The 24,402-nt window shown below is 43.4% G+C and overlaps 2 protein-coding genes across 5 annotated transcripts in view; one reads left to right on the top strand and one right to left on the bottom strand.

The window, feature by feature from the left end:
- The first annotated feature begins 619 nt into the window (after positions 1–619).
- On the top strand, positions 620–17,280 carry pheta1 (PH domain containing endocytic trafficking adaptor 1). Its single transcript, XM_062958704.1, has 2 exons — positions 620–722; positions 11,472–17,280. The coding sequence occupies exon 2, from the start codon at positions 11,478–11,480 to the stop codon at positions 12,273–12,275; it is 798 nt and encodes a 265-aa protein (XP_062814774.1). The 5' UTR covers positions 620–722; positions 11,472–11,477; the 3' UTR covers positions 12,276–17,280.
- A 174-nt stretch (positions 17,281–17,454) lies between these two features.
- The window catches only part of cux2 (cut like homeobox 2), a 150,490-nt gene continuing 143,542 nt past the window's right edge, over positions 17,455–24,402 (bottom strand). For all 4 annotated transcript variants that reach the window (XM_008119875.3, XM_062958703.1, XM_062958702.1 and 1 more), the window contains one exon: positions 17,455–23,136. In XM_008119875.3, the coding sequence (XP_008118082.2) occupies positions 22,413–23,136 (724 nt within the window). In that variant the 3' untranslated portion in view covers positions 17,455–22,412. The remainder of the gene's footprint in view (positions 23,137–24,402) is intronic.

Here is a 24,402-nt window from a genome sequence, read left to right as displayed (position 1 = left end):
TCCCCTCTCTCTCTCTATCCTATCTTCTTTCCATGCTATCTATCCTATCTGTGGCTGGCTGGCCCTCTGTTGGGAGAGGTTTGGTGGTGTCTCCCTGCCTGGACTGAATGGCCCTGGGGCTCCCTTCTCATTCTAGGATCCCATTATATGCCTATCATCTCTCTCTCTCTCTCCATCCCCCCTCTCTCTCTATTCTATCTTCTTTCCATGCTATCTATCCTATCTGTGGCTGGCTGGCCCTCTGTTGGGAGGGGTTTGGTGGTGTCTCCCTGCCTGGACTGAATGGCCCTGGGGCTCCCTTCCAATTCTAGGATCCCATTATATGCCTATCACCTCTCTCTCTCTCTCCATCCCCTCTCTCTCTCTATCCTATCTTCTTTCCATGCTATCTATCTTATCCATGGCTGGCTGGCCCTCTGCCGGGAGGGGTTTGGTGGTGTCTCCCTGCCTGGACTGAATGGCCCTGGGCTCCCTTCCAATTCTAGGATCCTATTATATGCCTATCATCTCTCTCTCTCTCTCCATCCTAACTCGATCTATGGCTGGGATGAAGCCAGAGAGGAGGAGAAAAAAGGAGGGAGGAGAGAGAAAAGAAAAAAAGAAGGAAGGAAGGAAGGAAGGAAGGAAAGAAGGAGGAGCCGGAGGAGGAGGAGCCGGGAGAGCGCGGACAAAGGAGGTGGCAGTGGAAAGGGCACCGGCGTCTGGGGGCACCGGCGTCCCAGGTGAGGCCATGGGTCAGGGAAGGGCACTCTGCACATGGGCAGGAGCCACAAGGAGGAGGAGTGGGGGTTGGGCTTTCAACAGGGACCAGCTTGGGCTGTCCTAGTGGAGATGCCTCTCTAGGGCAGGCATGGGCAAACTTGGGCCCTCCAGGTGTTTTGGACTCCAACTCCCACAATTCCGAACAGCCGGTAGGCTGTTCGGAATTGTGGGAGTTGGAGTCCAAAACACCTGGAGGGCCCAAGTTTGCCCATGCCTGCCCTAGAGCCTGGCTGGCATTTGGATCATTCCATGACTACATCCTGTGTCTCCTGCATCTAATGAGCATTACAAAAGGAATCACTATCAGAATCAGTATCTACGGGCGCATCCACACTGTAGAGTTAATGCAGTTTGAGCTTCCCTGGCACCCACACTTTTATCCAAAGACCGACAACACCCACGACACTATGTATCCGCAACGCAATTTCTTTTTCCTCTCATTTCCTAAAAACACGGGGCAAAGTTGTCTCAAACTGCGCAAACTTCGGCTTGCTGTCTGGCCACGTTCCGGAAGCATTCTCTCCTGACGTTTCGCCCACATCCATGGCAGGCAAGTGGCTTGTGATTATACGCCTTCCAGGAAACTCTGGCTTATTGCGATCCATTGGCATCTAGGCATAGCGTTGTAAACATCCCCATAAATACTAAGATTTACGCGCCGAGAGACACACCCATATATAAATATACTAGCTGTGCCCGGCCACGCGTTGCTGTGGCAAAGTGGTGGTGGTATTGGTTAAAAATTGTTGTGTAATTTTTATTTGACCTTATTTGCATTTTTTTAATTAATTTTATTGTAAGTTATATTTTTATTTATTATATTTTATTATTTTCTTGTATTATTTTTAGTTATTTTCTGTTATTATAGTATTGTATTGTATTAATTTTTTTAGTGTTTTTTATTATTTTTTATTGGGTTGCTAGGAGACCAAGTTGGAGGATCTTAGCCCTCTAACTGGCAGCAATTGGATAAAAGCAATTATTCCTCTCTCTCTAATTAGGACTTTATTTTTCTTTTCTTTTTGTTGTATCAACCTAGAGGCGTGGATGATGGATTGTGTTGTCAAATTTCGAGGTTGGGGGGCCTGTAGTTTTGTTGTTTTGTCGGGCGCCGTGATGCCATCACTCTTTTATATATATAGATGTATTATTTTCCTGTATTTATTATTATTATTTCATGTGTTATTTTACTCTATTATTAAAAGGATACATAAGCACATTTACATTGAAGAAGATGAGAATCATGATTGGATCAGAGTTGGACAGTCTTATCTTAAATTAGAGCTTGATGTAAATATTCAAAAACATTTAACCTACTGATGCTTCAATTAATGTAATTTTTTGGTATCTATTTTTTTTCTGAAATTTCCCACCCTCGGCTTATACTTGAGTAAATGATTTCCCAGGTTTTTTTTGTGGTAAAATTAGATGCCTCGGCTTATATTCGGGTCGGCTTATATTTGAGTATATACGAATTATAATAATAATAATTATAATTATTGGGAGCCCCCGGTGGCGCAGTGTGTTAAAGCGCTGAGCTGCTCAACTTACGGACCAAAAGGTCGCAGGTTCGAATCCAGGGAGTGTAGTAAGCGCCCACTGTTAGCCCCAGCTTCTGCCAACATAGCAGTTTGGAAAAATGTAAATGTGAGTAGATCAATAGGTACCGCTCCGGTGGGAAGGTAATGGTGCTCCGTGCAGTCCTGCCAGTGGCCACATGACCTTGGAGGTGTCTATGGACAACGCCGGCTCTTCGGCTTAGAAATGGAGATGTGCACCAAACCCCAGAGTTGGACACGACTGGACTTAATGTCAGGGGAAAACCTTTACCTTTACTTTTATTATTACAGTAGAGTCTCACTTATCCAACATTCGCTTATCCAAGGTTCTGGATTATCCAATGCATTTTTGTAGTCAATGTTTTCAATATATTATGAGATTTTGGTGCTAAATTCATAAATACAGTAATTAGAACATAACATTAATGCATATTGAACTACTTTTTTGTAGTTCAAATTTGTTGTATAACATGATGTTTTGGTGCTTAATTTGTAAAAACATAACCTAATTTGATGTTTAATAGGCTTTTCCTTAATCCCTCCTTATTATCCAAGATATTTGCTTATCCAAAGTTCTGCCGGCCCGTTTAGCTTGGATAAGTGAGACTCTGCTATATGTATGTGTGTATGTGTATACAACAAAGGATTCCCCCAGGCAGGAATGAAGTTGCAAGGCCACTAATGCTAATCAAGGTGATTAATTACAACATTCATACTGGTCTCCAACAGACAAGAGTCCTTTCTCCCATCCTGGAATTCCCACAGATATATAAACGTCCCTAGCTTAGTTTTCCAACAGACCTCACAACCTCTGAGGATGCCTGCCATAGATGTGGGCGAAACGTCAGGAAAGAATGCTTCTGGAACATGGCCAAACAGCCTGGAAAACTCACAACAATCCAGTGATTCCGGCCATGAAAGCCTTCGACAACACAATAAATCAGAATAGTGATAATAATGGTCATGTAAGTGTGATTTATTGTTATAATTGTATTTTTTGTTTAATAATTGTTTAATAATGTGTATTATGTTGTTATGTAATGTTTGTGTTGCTTTTATGACTGTAAACCGCCCTGAGTCCCATCCGGGAGACAGGGCGGTATATAAATAAAGTATTATTATTATTATTATTATTATTATTATTATTATTATTATTATTCTGCTTGGGTTTTAATAATGCTTTACTTACTTGGTTTTATCTTGTTTTTAATTATGTTGATGCTAATCCATGACATATGTAGTATCTGAAGGGCATATCCTGACATTGATATTTGCAGCATTTTAATGTTTTAATGATTTATATAGGGTTTTAATGGCATGTTTTATATTGTATTTGATGATCTGACTTGTGTGTATTTGTTTGTTTGTCTTGCATGCGAAAGACCTATGGTCTAAGCCAGGGGTCCCCAAACTTTTTAAACAGGGGGCCGGTTCATGATCCTTCGGACCATTGGAGGGCCGGACTATAGTTGGCCACCAAGCAATTATTATTATTATTATTATTATTATTAATAATAATAATAATAATAACAATAATAATAATAAAAGAGAGGGTTGGAAGAGACCCTTTGGGCCATTGAGTCCAACCCCCTTCTGCCTTTGTGCACCAAAAGCACAAGCAAAGCACCCCTGACAGATGGCCACCCAGTCCCAATGTTAATAATAATAATAATAATAATAACAATAATGTGATTTTGTGATACGAAATCCAGCATATCTATATTGTTTGCTGTGTCACACAATATAATAATAATAATAATAATAATAATAATGGTTGCAAGAGAAGAAGAGACCCCTTGGTTCATTTAGTCCAACCCCCTTCTGCCCTTGTGCCGTGGGGGCCGGATAAATAGCTTCGATGGGCCGCATCCGGCCCCCGGGCCTTAGTTTGGGGACCCCTGGTCTAAGCATTAAATAAATTTGTAATTATTATAATGGCCACACGTTTGCTACCTCTCGAATAGACTATTGCAAGGTGCTCTATCTGGGGCTGCCTTTGAAGACTGTTCAGAAGCTTCAAGTCAGCCTTCGAGAAAGCCAGCCTCCCAAAAATAATGGGAATGAAGTGGGATGGATTCTTCTTGGTGGACTCTTTACCTTTTAGAGTGGCCAAAGCCATTCTTTTTTGTTTTATTCTTTAAGAAAACAATTTGCTGAGGTTAGAACAGAGGAAGTGGAGGAAGGCTGGATTTTCCTTTGTTTCCCTTTTTATGAACGGGAGTCACTGGCTAGAGAGATTTTCCTGTCCTGTGTCATGAAACTGTCACCACCCCATGACTGCGAATGGTTGTTTTGTGGGCCCAATGTGTCCGACATGTGAAGCCCTGGAAGGATTTGGGAGAATGAACAGTGTAGAGCAGGGGTCCCCAAACTAAGGCCCGGGGGCCGGATGCGGCCCTCCAAGGTCATTTACCTGGCCCCCACCCTCAGTTTTAGACTTAGGCTCGCCCTAAGTCTGAAATGACTTGAAGGCACACAACAACAACAACAATCCTACTTAGCTTGACTATCTCATTGGCCAGAAGCAGGCCCACACTTCCCATTGAAATCCTGATAGGTTATGTTGGTTAAAATTGTTTTTATTTTTAAATATTGTATTGTTCTTTCATTTACTAATATTGTGCTATGGCAATAATATAATATACTAGCTGTGCCCGGCCACGCGTTGCTGTGTCCGAGTCTGGTGGTGTTGGTCAGTCTACATTAGGTTGTATTTATGCTGTGACCTCCACCCTTCTTTATACTCACATTAGTAGTAGTATTTGAAGTCTGTTACCTTGTTCAATTTTTCAGTTTTGTGGGTCCGGATTGTGTTTTGTGGTGTGATTGTGTTGTTACAATTGGGAGGCAAGGCTTTTGCGTTGTTTTGCCAAGTTTCGTATTTCTGGGGCGTTTAATTGTGTTGTTATAGTCATGATGCATTGTTGTGAATTTTGTGGGTCTGGATTGTGGTTTTGTGGTGTGATTGTGTTGTTACAACTGGGAGGAAAGGCTTTTGCGTTGTGTTGTCAAGTTTTGTATTTCTGGGGCATTTAGTTGTGTGCCAAGTTTCAAATTTCTGGGGCGTTTAGTTGTGTTGTTATAGTCACAATGCTTTGTTGTGAGTTTTGTGCATCCGGATTGTGGTTTTGTGGTGTGGTTGTGTTGTTACAAACAGGAGGCAAGGCTTTTGCGTTGTGTTGTCAAGTTTTGTATTTCTGGGGCATTTAGTTGTGTTGTTATAGTCACGATGCGTTGTTGTGAGTTTTATGGGTCCGGATTGTGGTTTTGTGGTGTGGTTGTGTTGTTACAACTGGGAGGCAAGGCTTTTGCGTTGTGTTGCCAAGTTTTGTATTTCTAGGGCATTTAGTTGTGTTGTTATAGTCATGATGTGTTGTTGTGAGTTTTGTGGGTCTGGATTGTGGTTTTGTGGTGTGGTTGTGTTGTTGTAACCGGAAGGCAAGGCTTTTGCATTGTGTTGCCAAGTTTCGTATTTGTGGGATGTTTAGTTTTGTTGTTATAGTCACTGCGCCCACAACTTTATCCTTTTATATATATAGATTGTGTATACATATAACATTGATAATACAGTAGAGTCTCACTTATCCAAGCTCACTTATCCAAGGTTCTGTATTATCCAAGGCAGTCTGCCTTTTAGTAGTCATTGTTTTTGTAGTAAATGTTGCAATGTTTTGGTGCTAAATTTGTAAATACAGTAATTACTACATAACATTGCTGTGTATTGAACTGCTTTTTCTGTCAATTTCTTGTGAAACAAGATGTTTTGGTGCTTAATTTGTAAAATCATAATGTAATTTTATGTTTAATAGGCCTTTTTCTTAATCCCTCCTTATTATCCAAGATTTTCGCTTCTCCAAGGTTCTGCCAGCCTATTTATCTTGGATAAGTGAGACTCTACTATAATATTATAATGTAAGACAATATAATATTTATTTATTACAGTATTTCTACCCCCGCCCTTCTCACCCAATAGGGGACTCTGGGCGGCTGATAATAATAATAAGACAATATAATAATATTGTATAATATAATAATATTAATTATATATTATATATTAAATATAATATTACCAATAACATTACAGTATAGTGGTATAGTACAATATAGAAATATTTAATGCTAATATTGTGCTATGCTAATAATATAGTATATTGCATGTACATACAACTTGTAAGCCGCTCTGAGTTCCCTTCGGGGTGAGAGAGGGTGGGGTATAAATGTAGTAAGCAAACAAATAAATAATTGTTGGGGGGTGTTCGCACTACAAATAAGACATGTGCAGTGTAAAATTTGTTCATTTTTTTTTCCAAATGATAATTCGGCCCCTCAGCAATCTGAGGGACCATGAACCGGCCCTCCACTTAAAACGTTTGAGGACCCCTGGTGTAGAGCAAGCATGGGCAAACTTTGGGCAAACTTTGCCCATGCCTGATGCAGAAGCACTGATTTGTGCCAGTCTCTTGGTTCCAAGGCTCCCGCTTCCCACACTTCCCGATGGCCTAGATTTTCCCTGGCAAGGCTTTCTCACCCTTGGTTCCAAACAGCGAGACTTTGCTGCCAACTTTCGGGAATCCACAACACACAAGCGATGGCAGGCGGTGCTTTCAGAGGCCGGCATTGTTCTCTTCTTTCATTCGTGATACAAAGTAGAAAGAAGAACAAAAACCTGGCTTGTCTATCATAGTAAAAAAAAAATATTGAAAATATTGTGTTGTCGAAGGCTTTCATGGCCGGAATCACTGAGTTGCTGTGAGTTTCCTGGGCTGCTTGGCCATGCTCCAGAAGCATTATCTCCTGACGTTTGGCCCACATCTATGGCAGGCATCCTCAGAGGTTGTGAGGTATTTATATTTATTTATATACAGTTGTGTCTCACTTAAGTCCAGTCATGTCTGACTCTGGGGGTTGGTGCTCATCTCTATTTCTAAGCCGAAGAGCCGGCGTTGTCCATAGACACCTCCAAGGTCATGTGGCCATTGGCATGACTGCATGGAGCGCAAATGTTACCTTCCCGCCGGAGCGGTATCTATTGATCTACTCACATTGGCATGTTTTCGAACTGCTAGGTTGGCAGGAGCTGGGGCTAACAGTGGGCGCTCATTCTGCTCCCTGGATTTGAACCTGGGACCTTTTGGTCCGCAAGTTCAGCAGCTCAGAACTTTAACACACTGTGCCACTGGAGGCCCCAAGTCTCACTTATCCAACATAAACGGGCCGGCAGAATGTTGGATAAGGAAATATGTTGGATAATAAGGAGGGATTAAGGAAAAGCCTATTAAACATCAATTTAGGTTATGATTTTACAAATGAAGCACCAAAACATCATGTTAGACAACAAATTTGACGGAAGCTTCTGCCGGCCCGTTTAGCTTGGATAAGTGAGACTCTACTGTATTACATTTATTATTTTTCTCTATTATTGTTGCTACTATTATTTATTTTACTCTATTATTATTATTATTATTATTATTATTATTATTATTATTATTATTACATATATTATTTCACTCTGATCTTATTATTATTATATTTATTATTTTACTCTATTATTACATATATTATTTTCCTGCCTTTATGATTATTATTATTGCATGTATTATTTTACTCTATTATTATTAAAAGGATACATAAGCACATTTACATTGAAGAAGATGAGAATCATGAGTTGGACAGTCTTATCTTAAATTTGAGCTTGATGTAAATATTCAAAAACATTTAACCTACTGATGCCTCAATTAATGTAATTTTATTAGTATATGTTTTTATTTCTGAAATTTACCACCCTCGGCTTATACTGGGGTCAATGTTTTCCCAGGGTTTTTTTCCGTAAAATTAGGTGCCTCGGCTTATATTCGGGTCGGCTTATACTCAAGTATATACGGTATTTATATTTATTTATATACCTGTGGAATGATGTCCAGGGTGGGAGAAAGAACTCTTGTCTGTTAGAGGCAAGTGGAAATGTTGTCATTGGCCACCTTGATTAGCATTGAACAGCCTTGCAGCTTCAAAGCCTGGCTGCTTACTATGTGGGAGCTAACACCCCCCCAACAAAAGATTTTCCCCAGGCTTTGAAGCTGCAAGGCCATTCAGTGCTAATCAAGGTGGCCAATGGCGACATTCACACTTGCCTGGTTGCTTCCTGCCTGGGGGAATCCTTTGTTGGGAGGTGTTAGCTAGCTCTGATTGATTCATGTCTGGAATTCTTCTATTTTCTGAGTGTTGTTCTTTATTTACTGCAATGATTTTGGAGTTTTTAAAAGATACTGGTAGCCAGATTTTGTTCATTTTCATGGTTTCCTCCTTTCTGTTGAAATTGTCCACATGCTTGTGGATTTCAATGGCTTCTCTGCAGACTAATCCAACCACAGAAGAGCACTTGATGAACCAACCCGGACACAGTATATTATTTGGGAACAGAGAAATGCTGGACCAGTCTAACCATCACCATGTCAGCCACTGAAATCCACAAGCGCAATTTCAACAGGAAGGAGGAAACCATAAAAAGGAACCAAATCTGGCTCCCAGTATCATCTAAAATCAGGATAGTAAATAAAGAACAACATACAGAAAACAGAGGAATTCCAGACCAAAATCAATTAGGGACAGCTAACACCTCCCAACAAAGGATTCCCCCAGGCAGGAAGTAACCAGCAAGGCCATTCAATGCTAATCAAGCTGGCCAATGGTAATATTCACACTTGCCTCAGACAAGAGTTCTTTCTCCCACCTTGGAAATCATTCCACAGAGGTATAAACCCCACTTGCCTAGTTTCCAATAGACCTCACAACTTCTGAGGATGCCCGCCATAGATGTGGGTGAAACGTCAGGAGAGAATGCTTCTGGAACATGGCCAGACAGCCAGGAAAACTCACAGCAACCCACTGAAAATACTGTAGGTGCTGCATAACATCAAGCTATACTATGCAGATGCCCAATGTAGGCATTACATTAGAGTCTCACTTATCCAACACTCGCTTATCCAAGGTTCTGGATTATCCAACACATTTTTGTAGTCAATATTTTCAATTTATCATGATATTTTGGTGCTAAATTCATAAATACAGTAATTACTACATAGCATTACTGCGTATTGAACTACTTTTTCTGCCAAATTTGTTGCCTAATATGATGTTTTGGTGCTTCATTTGTAAAATCATAACCTAATTTGATGTTTAATAAGCTTTTCCTTAATGCCTCCTTATTATCCAAGATATTTGCTTATCCAAGCTTCTGCCGGCCCGTTTATGTTGGATAAGTGAGACTCTACTGTACTTCCATTCTGCTCTGTTCTGCTATTACAGTAGAGTCTCACTTATCCAAGACTCGCTTATCCAAGGTTCTGGATTAGCCAAGGCATTTTTATAGTCAATGTTTGCAATATATCGTGATATTTTGGTGCTAAATTCGTAAATACAGTAATTACAACACAACATTACTGCGTATTGAACCATTGTCGTTTGGCCAGGCACTGACACTCTTGGGTAGAGAAAATAGAAAGTCTTGTAAAACTGCCAACTTTGAGGACTCCATGGTTTGTGAAACTGACGCCAAACTGCATTAATTTTGTAGTGTAGACGCAGCAGGATGTTTTGTATCGGCTTTAAGGACTGATGGCTGTGGACAATGGGACTTGTGCTCCCAGATGTCTGGAGGAATGGGAAGCTTGCTTACCTTGAGGCGGATGGTGCCAAGGTGCCCAGGCGATGGTCTGTCAAAGTTGGCGGAGGGCTGAGAGGTCTCGATGTGTTTTCCCCGGGCGCTGGCAAGCCTTATGAAGAGTTCCGGAAGGCGGGTGCTATGGAAGCAAAGCCAGGGGATAACTTTCCTGAGATTTACTGAGACATTTGACACCTCCCGTCTGGTGCAGAAAACCAGATTTTGGGGCCTTGGGAGAGGAATCAAAATGGTTGAGGTTTATTTATTTAGTGATGGACTGATTTATTTATTACTTGTGCAGGGACTCAGGGCGGCTTACAAACCATGGCAATAATTCAATGCCAGATTCAGACAATAACAATACAGTAGAGTCTCACTTCTCCAAGACTTGCTTATCCAAGCCATTTTTGTAGTCAATGTTTTGGTGCTAAATTTGTAAATTTGTAAATACAGCAATTAGGTAAAGGTAAAGGTTTTCCCCTGATGATAGGTCCAGTCGTGACCGACTCTGGGAGTTGGTGCTCATCTCCATTTCTAAGCCAAAGAGCCGGCGTTGTCCGTAGACACCTCCAAAGTCATGTGGCCATAGGCATGACTGCATGGAGCACCCTTACCTTCCCTGCCGGAGCCGTACCTATTGCTCTACTCACACTCTGGGGGTTGGTGCTCATCTCCATTTCTAAGCCAAAGAGTTGGTGTTGTCCGTAGATACCTCCAAGGTCATGTGGCCATTGGCAAAACTGCATGGAGCGCTATTACCTTCCCGCCAGAGCGGTACCTATTGATCTACTCACACTCTGGGGGTTGGTGCTCATCTCCATTTCTAAGTCAAAGAGCCGGCGTTGTCCGTAGACACCTCCAAGGTCATGTGGCCACTGGCATGACTGCATGGAGCGCCGTTACCTTCCCACCAGAGCAGTACCTTTTGATCTACTCACATTGGCATGTTTTCGAACTGCTAGGTTGGCAGGAGCTGGAGCTAACAGCGGGCGCTTATTCCGCTCCTGGGATTTGAACTTGGGACTTTTTGGTCTGCACGTTCAGCAGCTCAACACTTTAACACACTTCGCCACCGGAGGCTCCCAACAATACAGTAGAGTCTCACTTATCCAAGACTCGCTTATCCAAATTTCTGGATTATCCAAGCCATTTTTGTAGTCAATGTTTTCAATATATCATAATATTTTGGGGCTAAATTTGTAAATACAGTAATTACAACATAACATGACTGCGTATTGAACTACTTTTTCTGTCCAATTTGTTGTATTACACTGATAAGGGAGGAGAAGAGAGAAATAGATCACATATTGCAAGCAATAGCCTCCAGGCTCTGTTGCTGGCCTTGACCTTGACCCGATTATAAGTTGGGGGAGGCTTTTTCAGCTCATAAATAACGGCTGAAAAACTTGGCTTATCTTGGAGGATATATGGTAGGTTAGTTCAGGATGGCTTTGGGAACTCATGCTGCCGTGCTCTCCTTTCCTTCTCAGGCCAACATGAAGCTGAACGAGAGGAGCTTGACCTTCTACGCCACCTGTGACTCGCCCACGGACCACGCCGGCGTCCTCCACAAGAAGGGCGAGCGCAACACGGCCTACCACCGCCGCTGGTTTGTGCTGAAGGGGAACATGCTCTTCTACTTCGAGGAGCGGGAGAGCCGGGAGCCCGTGGGGGTCATCATCCTGGAGGGCTGCACGGTGGAGCTGTGCGAGGCCAGCGAGGAGTTTGCCTTCGCCATCCGCTTCCAGGGCGCCAAGTCCCGCACCTACGTCTTGGCTGCCGAGAGCCAGGCGGCCATGGAGGCCTGGGTCAAGGCCCTCTCGCGGGCCAGCTTCGGCTACATGCGCCTGGTGGTGCGGGAGCTGGAGAAGCAGCTGGACGAGATGCGCAGGGATCTCTCGGCCGGGCACCGGCTCCAGCGGCGGGGGCCTCTTTACTGGAAGAACCGGACGGCGCCCAACTCGGAAGCCACCATCCCACTTTGCGTGCCGGCCAAAGAAAATGGCTGCGCGCTCTGGAATAATTCCAGCCTTCCGGCGGGATACCCCTACACTGAACCCTGTGGCGCAAGGACTTGTGGGGAGGGCAGCCATGACGGGGGGCTCAAGCCACCCCCTTTACCACCTCGGAGACGGGCCCTCTCAGGCCATTCTGGGCGCACCAACGGCCCCAGCTCGGATAGCCCCGTGTATCCGAGTGCGGCCTGTTTCTCCAAACTCCATAACTGGTATGGCCAGGAGATCCTGGAACTGCGGCAGGTCTGGCTGGAGGGGCAAAAGGGCACCAGTCTCTAAACCAGTGGTTCCCAAACTTATTTAGCCTGTGCCCCTTTCCAGAAAAAATATGACTCAGCGCCACCTGGAAAGGAGGGGGTGACTTAGAGGGGTGGGCGTGGCTTCTGTTCAAGAGAGCGGGGCTGAGCCTCTCCCTAGTCCAAGATGCAGGGCTGCGAGGGGAGGTGGGCAGGGCTACAAATGGGCAGCCAGGGCTGGGATGGAGTTATGAGCTCTGGGGCAGGGCTGAGCTTCTATCCCTGTCCTGCGGCGCCTGCCAGGACACAGGGGGCGGGGCTAGAGGAGGGGGCGGGGCCTCTTCCCAAGTGCCTGACAGGGATGAACCTCTATACCCCGCCCCCATGTTCTAACAAGCGCCTTGGGAGGTATATAGAGGCTCAGCCCTGTCTCGCGCTCTTGGGAAGAGGCCCCGCCCCCACCACAGCCCCGCCCTTTAGTCCTAAAAGGCCTCTCGGGAGAGGTATAGAGGCTCAGCCCTGTCTCAGGCTCTTGGAAGGAGGCCCCACCCCACCCCTAGCCCTGCCTTTTAGTCCTAAAAGGCCTCTCAGGAGAGGTATAAAGGCTCAGCCCTGTCTCGCGCTCTTGGGAAGAGGCCCCACCCCTGCCCCTAGCCCCGCCCTTTAGTCCTAAAAGGCCTCTCGGGAGAGGTATAGAGGCTCAGCCCTGTCTCAGGCTCTTGGGAAGAAGCCGCGCCCCTAGCCCCGCCCTTTAGTCCTAAAAGGCCTCTCGGGAGAGGTATAGAGGCTCAGCCCTATCTCAGGCTCTTGGGAAGAAGCCGCGCCCCTAGCCCCGCCCTTTAGTCCTAAAAGGCCTCTCGGGAGAGGTATAGAGGCTCAGCCCTATCTCAGGCTCTTGGAAGGAGGCCCCACCCCCTTCCCTAGCTCCGCCTTCTGTGTCCCAACAAGCGCCTCAGGAGAGGTATAGATGCTCAGCCCTGTCTTGGGCTCTTGGGAAGAAGCCACGCCCACTCCTCTGGCCCCGCCCTCATGTCCTAATAGGTGCCATCACCGCCCCCCTGGATCGCTCCAGTGCCCACCGGGAATCACTGCTCTAAACTAAGCCTCTGTGACTAAGCCTCAGCAGTTGGAAACTCTGTCTTCCGACCTCCTTCCAGTGAAAACGCACATCGTCGCAGCCTCTCATCCAGCTCACGGGTACCAGCTCATCCCTTCCTGTCTGTCAGCTTAAAGAATCAAGCCAGTGTCTGTCTTTTAGTTCGTGTTCGCTGGACACTTCCTCAGACAGAAAAGGCCATCCTTTACATTACAACGAGGGGCCTTCAGCTAGTGTTGTCGAAGGCTTCCATGGCCGGGATCACAGTGTTGTTCTATGTTTTCCCGGCCATGTTCCAGTAGTATTCTCTCCTGACGTTTCGCCTACATCTGTGTCAGGCATCCTCAGAGAAACTAAGCAAGGAAGGTTTATATCTATCTGTGGAAAGTCCAGGGTGAGAGAAGAACCCATGCAGGAAGATGCCAGGAGATGAAGCTATTCAATGCCAATCAACTGGCCTCCAACTGACAAGAGTTCTTCTCTCACCCTAGAAATATAAACCTTCCTTGCTTAGTTTCTCCATACCTGACAACCTCTGAGGATGCCTGACGTAGATGTGGGCGAAACGTCAGAAGAGAATGCTTCTGGAGCATGGCCAGACAGCCTGGAAAATATACAACAACACTGGCCTTCAGCTAGTTAGAAAGAAAGGGCACACCGCAGGCTTGCAAGCTCTTTCCTCACCTACCTCCTCGCAAAATCCCTGGTGCTGTTCTGTTCTTCATCACTGTGAGCTGCGGAAGCCAAGGCTCAAATCTGAATTTATCATCATTGGCTGACTCTCTCTGTCTGATTCTGCTTCGCTCTGTCTTTCTGATCTACCTCGCAGGGGTGTTCTGGGGATCAAATAGAAGAGAAGAATATTGAGTGGCCATCAGCTTTTGTCTTCTTCCGAGAAGAGCCAATACACAGCAAAAGTGTCTTGCTTTCCGATTTCTATTCGACCGGCCCTCCGACAGCACTGTCCCTTTGCCTTTCGGAAGAGCAGGCAAACTTTTCCGAAAGGCAAATCCTATCTGGGAAGCAGCCAGGTAAGAGGAAGACTTTTCTGGACAAGGAAAAGGAAGCACAGCGAATCATTTTTTTCAGGGGAGGACGTGTCCAAGTTGGGTGGAAAAAACCACACAAGAGGAACCATCGCATGGGAAGGCCCAGATCACAAATGACTTTCGGCCACAATGGAGAACTGAAACTTTATTGCCTTCTTTTATTGCCTTTATTCCTGTCACCACTTGTCCCACTTTTCAAGGTGGAGGTGAAATCTGCACATTCTTCCGGGTGAAAACACTTCTCTGTAGAATGTGTTCTCAAAGGCTTTCACGGCCGGAAATAATGGGTTGCTGTGAGTTTTCTGGGCTGTCTAGCCATGTTCCAGAAGCATTCTCTCCTGATGTTTCACCCACCTCTATGGCAGGCATCCTCAGAGGTTGTGAGGTCTGTTGGAAACATGGCAAGTGAGGTTTATACCGTATATACTCGAGTATAAGCCGACCCGATTATAAGCAGAGGCAACTAATTTTGCCACGAGAAAACTGGGAAAACATTGACTCAAGTATAAGCCGAGGGTGGTAAATTTCCGAAATAAAAATAGATACCAATAAAATTACATTAATTGAGGCATCAGTACGTTAAATGTTTTTGAATAGAATCATAGAATCATAGAATATTTACATAAAGCTCAAATTTAGGATAAGACTGTCCAACTCTGATCAAATCATTATTCTCATCTTCAATGTAAATGTGCTTATATATCTTTTTAATAATAATAGAGTAAAATAATACATGTACAGTAGAGTCTCACTTATCCAACACTCGCTTATCCAACATTCTGGATTATCCAACGCATTTTTGTAGTCAATGTTTTCAATATATCGTGATATTTTTGTGCTAAATTCGTAAATACAGTAATTACTACATAGCATTACTGCGTATTGAACTACTTTTTCTGTCAAATTTGTTGTCTAACATGATGTTTTGGTGCTTAATTTGTAAAATCATAACCTAATTTAATGTTTAATAGGCTTTTCCTTAATCTCTCCTTATTATCCAACGTTCTGCCGGCCCGTTTATGTTGGATAAGTGACTCTACTGTATTTAAAAAACTCTAAAATCAGGACAGTAAATAATAATAATAACAACAATAATAATGACTTTATTTTTATATCCTGCCTCCATCTCCTCGAAGGGACTCGGAGCGGCTCACATGAGGATAAGCCCAGAACAACACTCAGAAAACGGGAATTCCGGATATGAAACAATCAGGGCCAACTAACATCTCCCAACAAAGGATTCCCCCAGACAGGAAGCAGCCAGGTCTTGAAGCGGAAAGGCTATTCAGTGCTAATCAAGCTGGTCGACATTCCCGCTTGCTTCCAACAGACAAAGAGTTCTTTCTTCCACCCTGGACATGATTCCACAGGGATATGAACCCCACTTGCCTAGTTTCCAACAGACCTCACAACCTCTGAGGATGCCTGCCACAGATGTGGGCGACATGTCAGGAGAGAATGCTCCTGGAACATGGCCAGCAACCCATCTTCTCTGTTGCATTCTTAACAAGAAGCGAACCCTTTTATGAGTTCTGCACCATCTTTGCTGGACGAAGATGGCAGTGAGCTTGGAAAGCTTTGAGACTAACCAGGAAAAAGATGTTCGTAAACCAAAAGCTTCGTCTACCAGCTACTTCTTCCCAGTTAGTCTCAAAGATACTACAATATGTCTTTGAATGGTTGGAGAAAACGGCTTATCTCCTTATTTATTACTTTGTGGTACTGTTTTGGCTTGGTTAGAGTGGTACAGAATGTAAAACGGTTTTTCAAGTTAATAGTTACACGAGTCAAGTCATTTCACTTGATCTAGTTGGTGTAGATGAACAGCTGGGTCAGAACAGTTGGCCTCTCTTTTTTTACTAGCAATATTGAGATTTCTGGGCTTATATTTTTAGCCGAAGCTTCCACATTTTGAGTTGTTTCTAACTTGTTCGAGTAAATCAATTTTTCATTGTACCAAATGCACAAGGTTGTGGGTGAACTACAACTCGCACCATGCCAGGTTAACCCCTTGAAACTCCCATCAGTACTTAAGTTTGTGATGTTGTGCAAATTTGCTCTGGATGTATCATCGGTGAGGTTTAGTGTGCTCTCTGGCTGCAGGGTAAACTATAACTCCCACTATGGTGAGTCAGTCCTTTCATATCCTTATAGTGGGTTCAGCTGGTCATGGAGGTTCTGTGTGCCAAGTTTGGCCCCAGTTTATTGATGATCAGTGTCTCCGGATGTAGGGAAACTACAACTCTCAGAAATGGAAACCCTCCAATATGTTTGGTTGATCATGTGGGTCCTGTATGCCAAATTTGAAACAGGTCCATCATTGGTGGGAGTCAGTTTCTCAGGTTGTAGGTAAACTACAATTCCCAAAAAATCAAGGTCAATTCCCCGCAAACCCCTCCAGTCATGCATTTTCAGCATATCGGGTCCAGATTGCATCAGTGTTTGGGTTCACAGTGTTCTCTGGATGTAGGTGAACTACAACTCCTCCAAATCAAAGTGAATTTCTCCCAAAAACCTCCAGTATTTTTTGCTTGGCTCTGTGTGCCAAATTTAGTCCAATTCCATCTTTGGTGGAGTTCAGAGTGCTCTTAGATTGTAGGTGAACTATACATCCCAGTCCCTACATCTCCTATAAATCCAGTTTCAATTTATTCCTATAAATATTTGGACTGATGCAGAACAACCTCCTGTTTCCTGCCACCGAAAGGTGCAAGTGAGCTGGACACGATGTGATGAGAAGCTGTAGTTTTCCCAAGGTAGTTTGCACTATCCTTCAATGTTTGTCACTGTCACTCCAGCTCCTGACCAAGCCTACCTCACAGGGCTGTTGTGAGGATCAACATGCAGACTGTGCCTGGGTTCCACGCACAATGTAACAAGTAAATAAACATTCTGAAATGGCACACTGGACGAAGTTGATGTAACCGTTCCACTTTCCGCGAGGCGAAATGACTCTTTATATAATGTCACACGAGAACGGCGTATTAATTCCATACGGTCTGAGATGAGCAGATGTAAGCGGATCCCCGTCCCGGAGTCAACAAGTCGAACTCAAGAAATCGAGACATCAAGCCGAGTTGTTATACAATGTCTGTATTTTCCTTTTTTTTTTTTAGTGGCTCTTTTACAGAACTTGTGGCCCTTTTTTTTGCTTAACAAAGTTCAATCAATCTCATAGAAACTTTTTTCAAAGTACAGTACATTAACCTAAGAAAAGGTGACCGACACACATTCCCGCCCGCTTTGGAGTACAACAGGATTTCTCTCCGGGTTCAAAAGATCATACCTAAGTGCTTAGTTCCAAAATCCTGCTCCACCAAAGCTCATCTCTCGTAGCATGTCAACAGGAGAAATCGGGGAATCCAACTCCGCTTTCCGTTTCTTTCCAGTGTGCACAAGAGTGACAAAAGTGGGGGACAACATTCGGGTTTGCTCAAACAACTGGGCGAGGGATATTTTATGGCTTTTTAGAAAACCAAAATAGACCGGATCAGGTACTACTGCATCCGCTCCAATAATTTGCAGATGGAAACGGCAACGTATAAACAGATTGGAAGGCATGTTACCAGATTTTTGGAGCGGGTTTTCTGCCAATATACCTTCTGTTCTGTTACTGCTAGTTAAAGTGACGTTTGTTTTTCAAATTATTTCAAGCTCTGTCGCGATGAATGGGCAAAAGAGATGGGCGAAGAGATCTAGCTGCTTTATTGTGGACTGCAAGCTCTGTAACACATCCCCTGCATCCACTGAGTGCCGTAATCTATATATATAAAAGGGTAATGAAATTTCGGCCTAGGACAAAACAACAAAACCACACATCCCAGAAACATTAAACTTGGCAGCACAACCCCTCATCCATGCCTCTACGTTCATACAACAAAAAGGAAAGAAAAATAAAGTCCTAATTAGAGGGAGAGGAAGAATTGTTTTTATTCAATTGCTGCCAGTTAAAAGGTTAAGCTCCGCCCACTTGGTCTCCTAGCAACCCACTCAGCCCAGGGGACAGGCAGAGTTAGGCCTCACTTAGGCCTCTTCCACATATATATATAAAAGAGTGATGGAATCATGGCAGCGGACAAAACAACAAAACTAAACACCCCAAAACCTCAAAAATTGACAGCACAACCCCTCATCCACGCCTCTGGGTTGATACAACAAAAAGAAAAGAAAGTCCTAATTAGAGGGAGAGGTATAATTGTTTTTATCCAATTGCTGCCAGTTAGAAGGTTAAGCTCCGCCCACTTGGTCTCCTAGCAACCCACTCAGCCCAGAGGACAGGCTGAGTTAGGCCTCACTTAGGCCTATTCCACACTGCCTATAAAATACAGATTATCTGATTTTAACTGGATTATATGGCAGTGTAGACTCAAGGCCCTTCCACACAACTATATAACCCATTTATAATCTTATTTTATCTGCTTTGAACGGGATTATCTTGACTATTTCCCATACCACCATACTTCGCCACAGCAATGCGTGGCCGGGCACAGCTAGTCTATATATATAAAAGGGTAGTGAAATTTCAGCCTAGGACAAAACAACAAAAACTACACAACCCAGAAACACTAAACTTGGCAGCACAACCCCTCATCCATGCATCTACGTTCATACAACAAAAAGGAAAGAAAAATAAAGTCCTAATTAGAGGGAGAGGAAGAATTGTTTTTATCCAATTGCTGCCAGTTAGAAGGTTAAGCTCTGCCCACTTGGTCTCCTAGCAACCCACTCAGCCCAGGGGACAGGCAGAGTTAGGCCTCACTTAGGCCTCTTCCACACTGCCTATAAAATACAGATTATCTGATTTTAACTAGATTATATGGCAGTGTAGACTCAAGGCCCTTCCACGCAGCTATATAACTACAGTAGAGTCTCACTTATCCAACATTTGCTTATCCAACGTTCTGGATTATCAAACGCATTTTTGTAGTCAATGTTTTCAATACATCGTGATATTTTGGTGCTAAATTCATAAATACAGTAATTACTACATAGCATTACTGCATATTGAACTACTTTTTCTGTCAATTTGTTGTATAACATGATGTTTTGGTCTTCATTTGTAAAATCATAACCTAATTTGAGGTTTAATAGGCTTCTCCTTAATCTCTCCTTATTATCCAACATATTCGCTTATCCAACATTCTGCCGGCCCGTTTATGTTGGATAAGTGAGACTCTACTGTAATTTATAATGGACTTAATGTCAGGGAAAACCTTTACCCTTGACCTTAACTACCACTAATTCCTCAATAATTTATTTCCCATACCACCATACTTCGCCACAGCAATGCGTGGCCGGGCACAGCTAGTATTTAATAAAATCCTCTCTCAAAAATGTGGCTTGAACTACTCTTTGACTATTTTTGAGCCGGGCTTAGCACAGCAAGGTAAACCACTGTGTTGCAGAAAATCCTGCCGATCGAAAGGTCAGCAGTTCCAGCCTGGGTCGGGGTGAGACCCACCTAGCAGGTTGAGAGCAGAAATGTGGGTAGATAAATAGGTACTGCTTTTAACGGGGAGGTAATAAAGACGCCCTTAAGGACACTGATTGGAGGAAAGCTCCTCGGCATGGAAAATGGTTGGAGTCAAACACAGCCTCCAAGATGCCGGAAATAAGATGGGAAAATTGCCTTTACCTCTGTTTGTGTTGTCTGTCCTTGTTAATTGTATAACGGCATTGAATGCTTGCCGTATGTGTGTTCTATAAGCCATTCTGAATCCAGAGTGAGAAGAGCGGGGTATAAATACGGTAAATAAATAAATAAAATCTAATGGTCCGTCTGCAGACCAAACCTCATACGGAATAGATTTTATGCTTCTTTCCAAAGCAAGGATGGATTATTTAATGAAAGCGATCATTTTCAGGAAACTAAATTCCATGTCCAAGAGTGTTGATGGTAGCTATGAACAAACTTGGCGATACTGAAGGTTGTTTATTTGTTAAAAAATAGTATTTTGTCCCAATGTGATGGTGCCTGAATATAAATAATAGATCAAATGTGGTCACAGATCCATGAGTCACGGCCTCCCATGCAATGAATAAAGGCTGCCCATACATGCAAGAGCTGCATGGGTATATCCATGTACGAGATGGGTTGAGCTCCTCTTGTCAGCTCTAGCTTCCCATGCAGGGACATGAAAGAACACCCCCAAAGATGGCCAATTCTCCCATAGCAGAAGCAACTTTCCTCAATTTGCTTCTGACACGATAAAAAAAAAAGAGTGCCTGGGTTAATTAGAGGGTTAATTAGAGAAATAAAGGATATGGACGAATTGACTTTTTTGTTGAAGAAAAATGAAAGACAAGAAAATGGCAAGACAATGAAAAGAACGAATTGGGGCGATCTGGATAATTTGAGAAAATGAAGATTACGAGAGACAATTTTACTACAGTAGAGTCTCACTTATCCAACGTTCTGGATTATCCAACGCATATTTGTATTCAATGTTTTAAATACATTGTGATATTTTGGTGCTAAATTTGTAAATACAGTAATTACTACATTGCATTACTACATATTGAACTACTTTTTCTGTCAAATTTGTTGTCTAATATGATGTTTTGGTGCTTAATTTGTAAAATCATAACCTAATTTGATGTTTAATAGGCTTTTCCTTAATCCCTCCTTATTATCCAAGATATTCGCTTATCCAAGCTTCTGCCGGCCCGTTTAGCTTGGACAAGTGAGACTCTACTGTATTTTGTAGATTGTAGACTTTTATCTTTCTCTCTTTTTCTTACTTTTCTATACCTTGGTGGTTCTCACCCTTTTGATGTAGTATAAAAAATTTAATAAAATTCTTTAAAAACAAATGAGTGCCCAAACTGGCCAACACTTCCAATGTTTTTTTTTTTGCTCCACCCAACAAATGAGATGCTGAACCGAGAAAAAGACGGCAATTTCCATGTGCACACGCGTACAGACACACACACAGACACGTAAACCTTGGTAGGTTTCTCCCAGTTGATCATGAAAGTCTGTCCCTGTCGAAAACAAACACATCACCGACTTTGCAAGCTGCCAGATACACAACTTTTGCAACAAAACGATGCTGCACTTCTGAGAGGGGTGTGTGTGTTTTGTTTTTTTTTCTAATCCCGATGTCAGTTTTGTTTGTGTCGACGTTCCCGATGTGTCCTCCGTTTCTGGCCGGCCACTAAGCTGCAGGAAGCATCAGGACTAAGGAGTCACTTCTGAAACCATGCTACATCTTGTTTAGGAAGGCTATTGCAAACATATTTTCTACAACATATACAACAGCACGCAACACTTTGTTTTCCCTGTGTTATATTCAAAACAAAGCTCTCAAAACATACCACCAGAACTCAACGACGGACGCAGCTTCCCAATTTAGAGTCTTCGTGGACTGTAAGACAAGTCTCTGGAAAAGTCGTCTGAATGCGATGTCTTAGAGACAAACCGAGGGGAGAGCAAGGCACCCCTCGGGCAAAAAATTTGGTCAGTCTCATAGTGCTTCTCAATGGCTTTGATCAAGGAGCCTGGGCTATCTCTTTGAATTTTACATTTCATTTTTTTTAATCTCATCCAGTGGCAAACTACAAGACTTTTCAGTGGACATTTAATGACACAACTGATACAGTTTATAGCTATCTTTTAATATCAAAGCAGCTTGAGCTGTTAATAAATTCCAAAGTTTCCTTTTATTAAAATATCTAAAAGAGGTCTATAAATATTATTTTAATCTTTTTTTTTCTTCTTCTAAAAGTGTTCCCAGTTTTTTGGGTTTTTTTTTGAAACCAAAAAACGAAGTCCGTGTCCTAACTTCCCATCAGGCGCTAAGAAAAAAAGGAGCTACGGGGCAGCGACGGATCACTCTCCTTCGACAAAAACGGAGATGACCGGCCTCCTCCTTAGCACGTGACGGAACTAATAAAATATATATGTGTGTGTATATATATATATTTATATTTATAGAGATCTATTTCAATATACACTGGACTCCCTGCTTTGTCGGAGTTTAGGATGCGGGTGCTTGTTTGTGTGTGTGGATTCTGAACATCTATTTTTTACCTCTCAAAATTCCCACTCCAGGGTCTCCTCGCGGTTGGCCGCTCTCTCCAGCCGATGGATGATGCTGTTGAGGTTGGCCATCTTCTCATGCCGTCGCTGGGTGTTTGTATTTGCTTTGGCGTTGGGTGGCACGGCGCCAGCTCCGGCGGGAGGGCTCTCGCTCTGTGCTTTGGCAGCGGCGCTTGGCGGCAACGGGGAGAGAGGAGCCGAGGCGGAAGGGATGGGAGAGACGGACATCAGGAGGCCGGGCGAAGAGGCTGCCGACGGGGAGTTCAGGGAGCCCTCTAAGCTGCCCCGGGAAGACTCCGAAGAGGATTTAAAGCTCAGGGGGTCCGAGTCAAGACGCTCGCCAGCACCGAACTCACCGGGGTTATGCAAGGCAGCCCTGGATATGTGTGTTTTGCCCCAACTGAGACTAGGCCCCTCCTCCAGATCTTCCGTCCATGCCGCCTCCTCCGCCTGCTCTTCTTTAAGACCGGGTTCCATCTCCCCATCGGAGACAAAAGGCTCCCGGGGACTTGAACAGTCATCCTTCTCACCCACCTCTTCCTTGATCTGCACCACCGACTTGATCTCTCCTTGACACTCCGCATCTCTGAAAGTGGGTTTCCGGCACTCGCCTTCGGAGCCAGGACCCTTCAGAAGGCAGCCGCCCGGGGTTGTGCTCGGCTCCGGATCCGTGTCGTCCTGCGCCCCTTCCAGCAGCATCTCCCGGCGCATCCGGGATCTGGCAAAGAAAAAACGAGCAAGTGCAGCTAACCCAAAACAGATTCCAAAAACGTCAGCAAGAAAGTCACTCAGGGATAGTGGATAACATGTAGAAAGAGCAATTCTACGAGGGCTATCCAGAAAGTAGGTTACGTTTTGGATTTTAAAAATGACAAAGTACAGTAGAGTCTCACTTATCCAACATAAACAGGCTGGCAGAATGTTGGATAAGTGAATATGTTGGATAATAAGGAGGGATTAAGGAAAATTCTATTACACATCAAATTAGGTTATGATTTTACAAATTAATCACCAAAACATCATGTTTAACAACAAATTTGACAGAAAAAGTAGTTCAATACGCAGTAATGCTATGTAGTAATTACTGCATTTACGAATTTACACCAGAATATCACGATGTATTAAAAACATTGACTACAAAAATGCGTTGGATAATCCAGAATGTTGAATAAGCGAGTGTTGGATAAGTGAGACTCTACTGTATAGGATAAATCATTTACCATATGCAGCTGAAAGACACATTCCAAGACTACAATCTCATTTATTCCCCATTGAAATTTAGGCACTTTTCATATACCGTGTTTCCCCGAAAATAAGACAGTGTCTTATATTAATTTTTGCTCCCAAAGATGTGCTAGGTCTTATTTTCAGGGGATGTCTTATTTTTCCATGAAGAAGAATTCACATTTATTGTTGAACAAATAACCAGACAAACTGTGAATCCTATCAAGAATTTCTTGTTACTACCATTATTTTCATGTACAGCGATCTATGGTACGTACATTTACCAATCCTGCATGCTCTGGTGTTCTGTTTGGTGGGCATAATTCTAAACAAAAACTTTGCTGGGTCTTACTTTCAGGGGAGGCCTTATATTTAGCAATTCAGCAAAATCTCTACTAGGTCTTATTTTCTGGGGATGTCTTATATTTGGAGAAACAGGGTAGATAAATGAGTTTGAAAAGTACTGCCCCAGTAAATTTGCTGCCTCTCTCCTCCATTTCCAACAGTGGGGGCGTGGCTGGCAGCGCAGCGTTTTGGCTACGCTGCAGGAAGGGAAAAGGGGGAAGAGCTGAGGACACAAGCGGGGAATTTACTGGGGCAGTACTTTTCAAACTCATTTATCTATATGAAACATGCCTAAATTTCAATGGGGATTACATGAGATTGTAGTCTTGGAATGTGTCTTTCAGCTGCATATGGTAAATGATTTATTACAGGGGGGAAATGAACACACAAATACATATAGACATGTCTATTATAG

The sequence above is a fragment of the Anolis carolinensis genome, chromosome X (genome assembly GCF_035594765.1).
Source record: "Anolis carolinensis isolate JA03-04 chromosome X, rAnoCar3.1.pri, whole genome shotgun sequence".
NCBI lineage: Eukaryota > Metazoa > Chordata > Lepidosauria > Squamata > Dactyloidae > Anolis > Anolis carolinensis.
The sequence above is the reverse complement of the archived record's forward strand: the minus strand, read 5'-3'. Positions and strand labels throughout refer to the sequence as shown.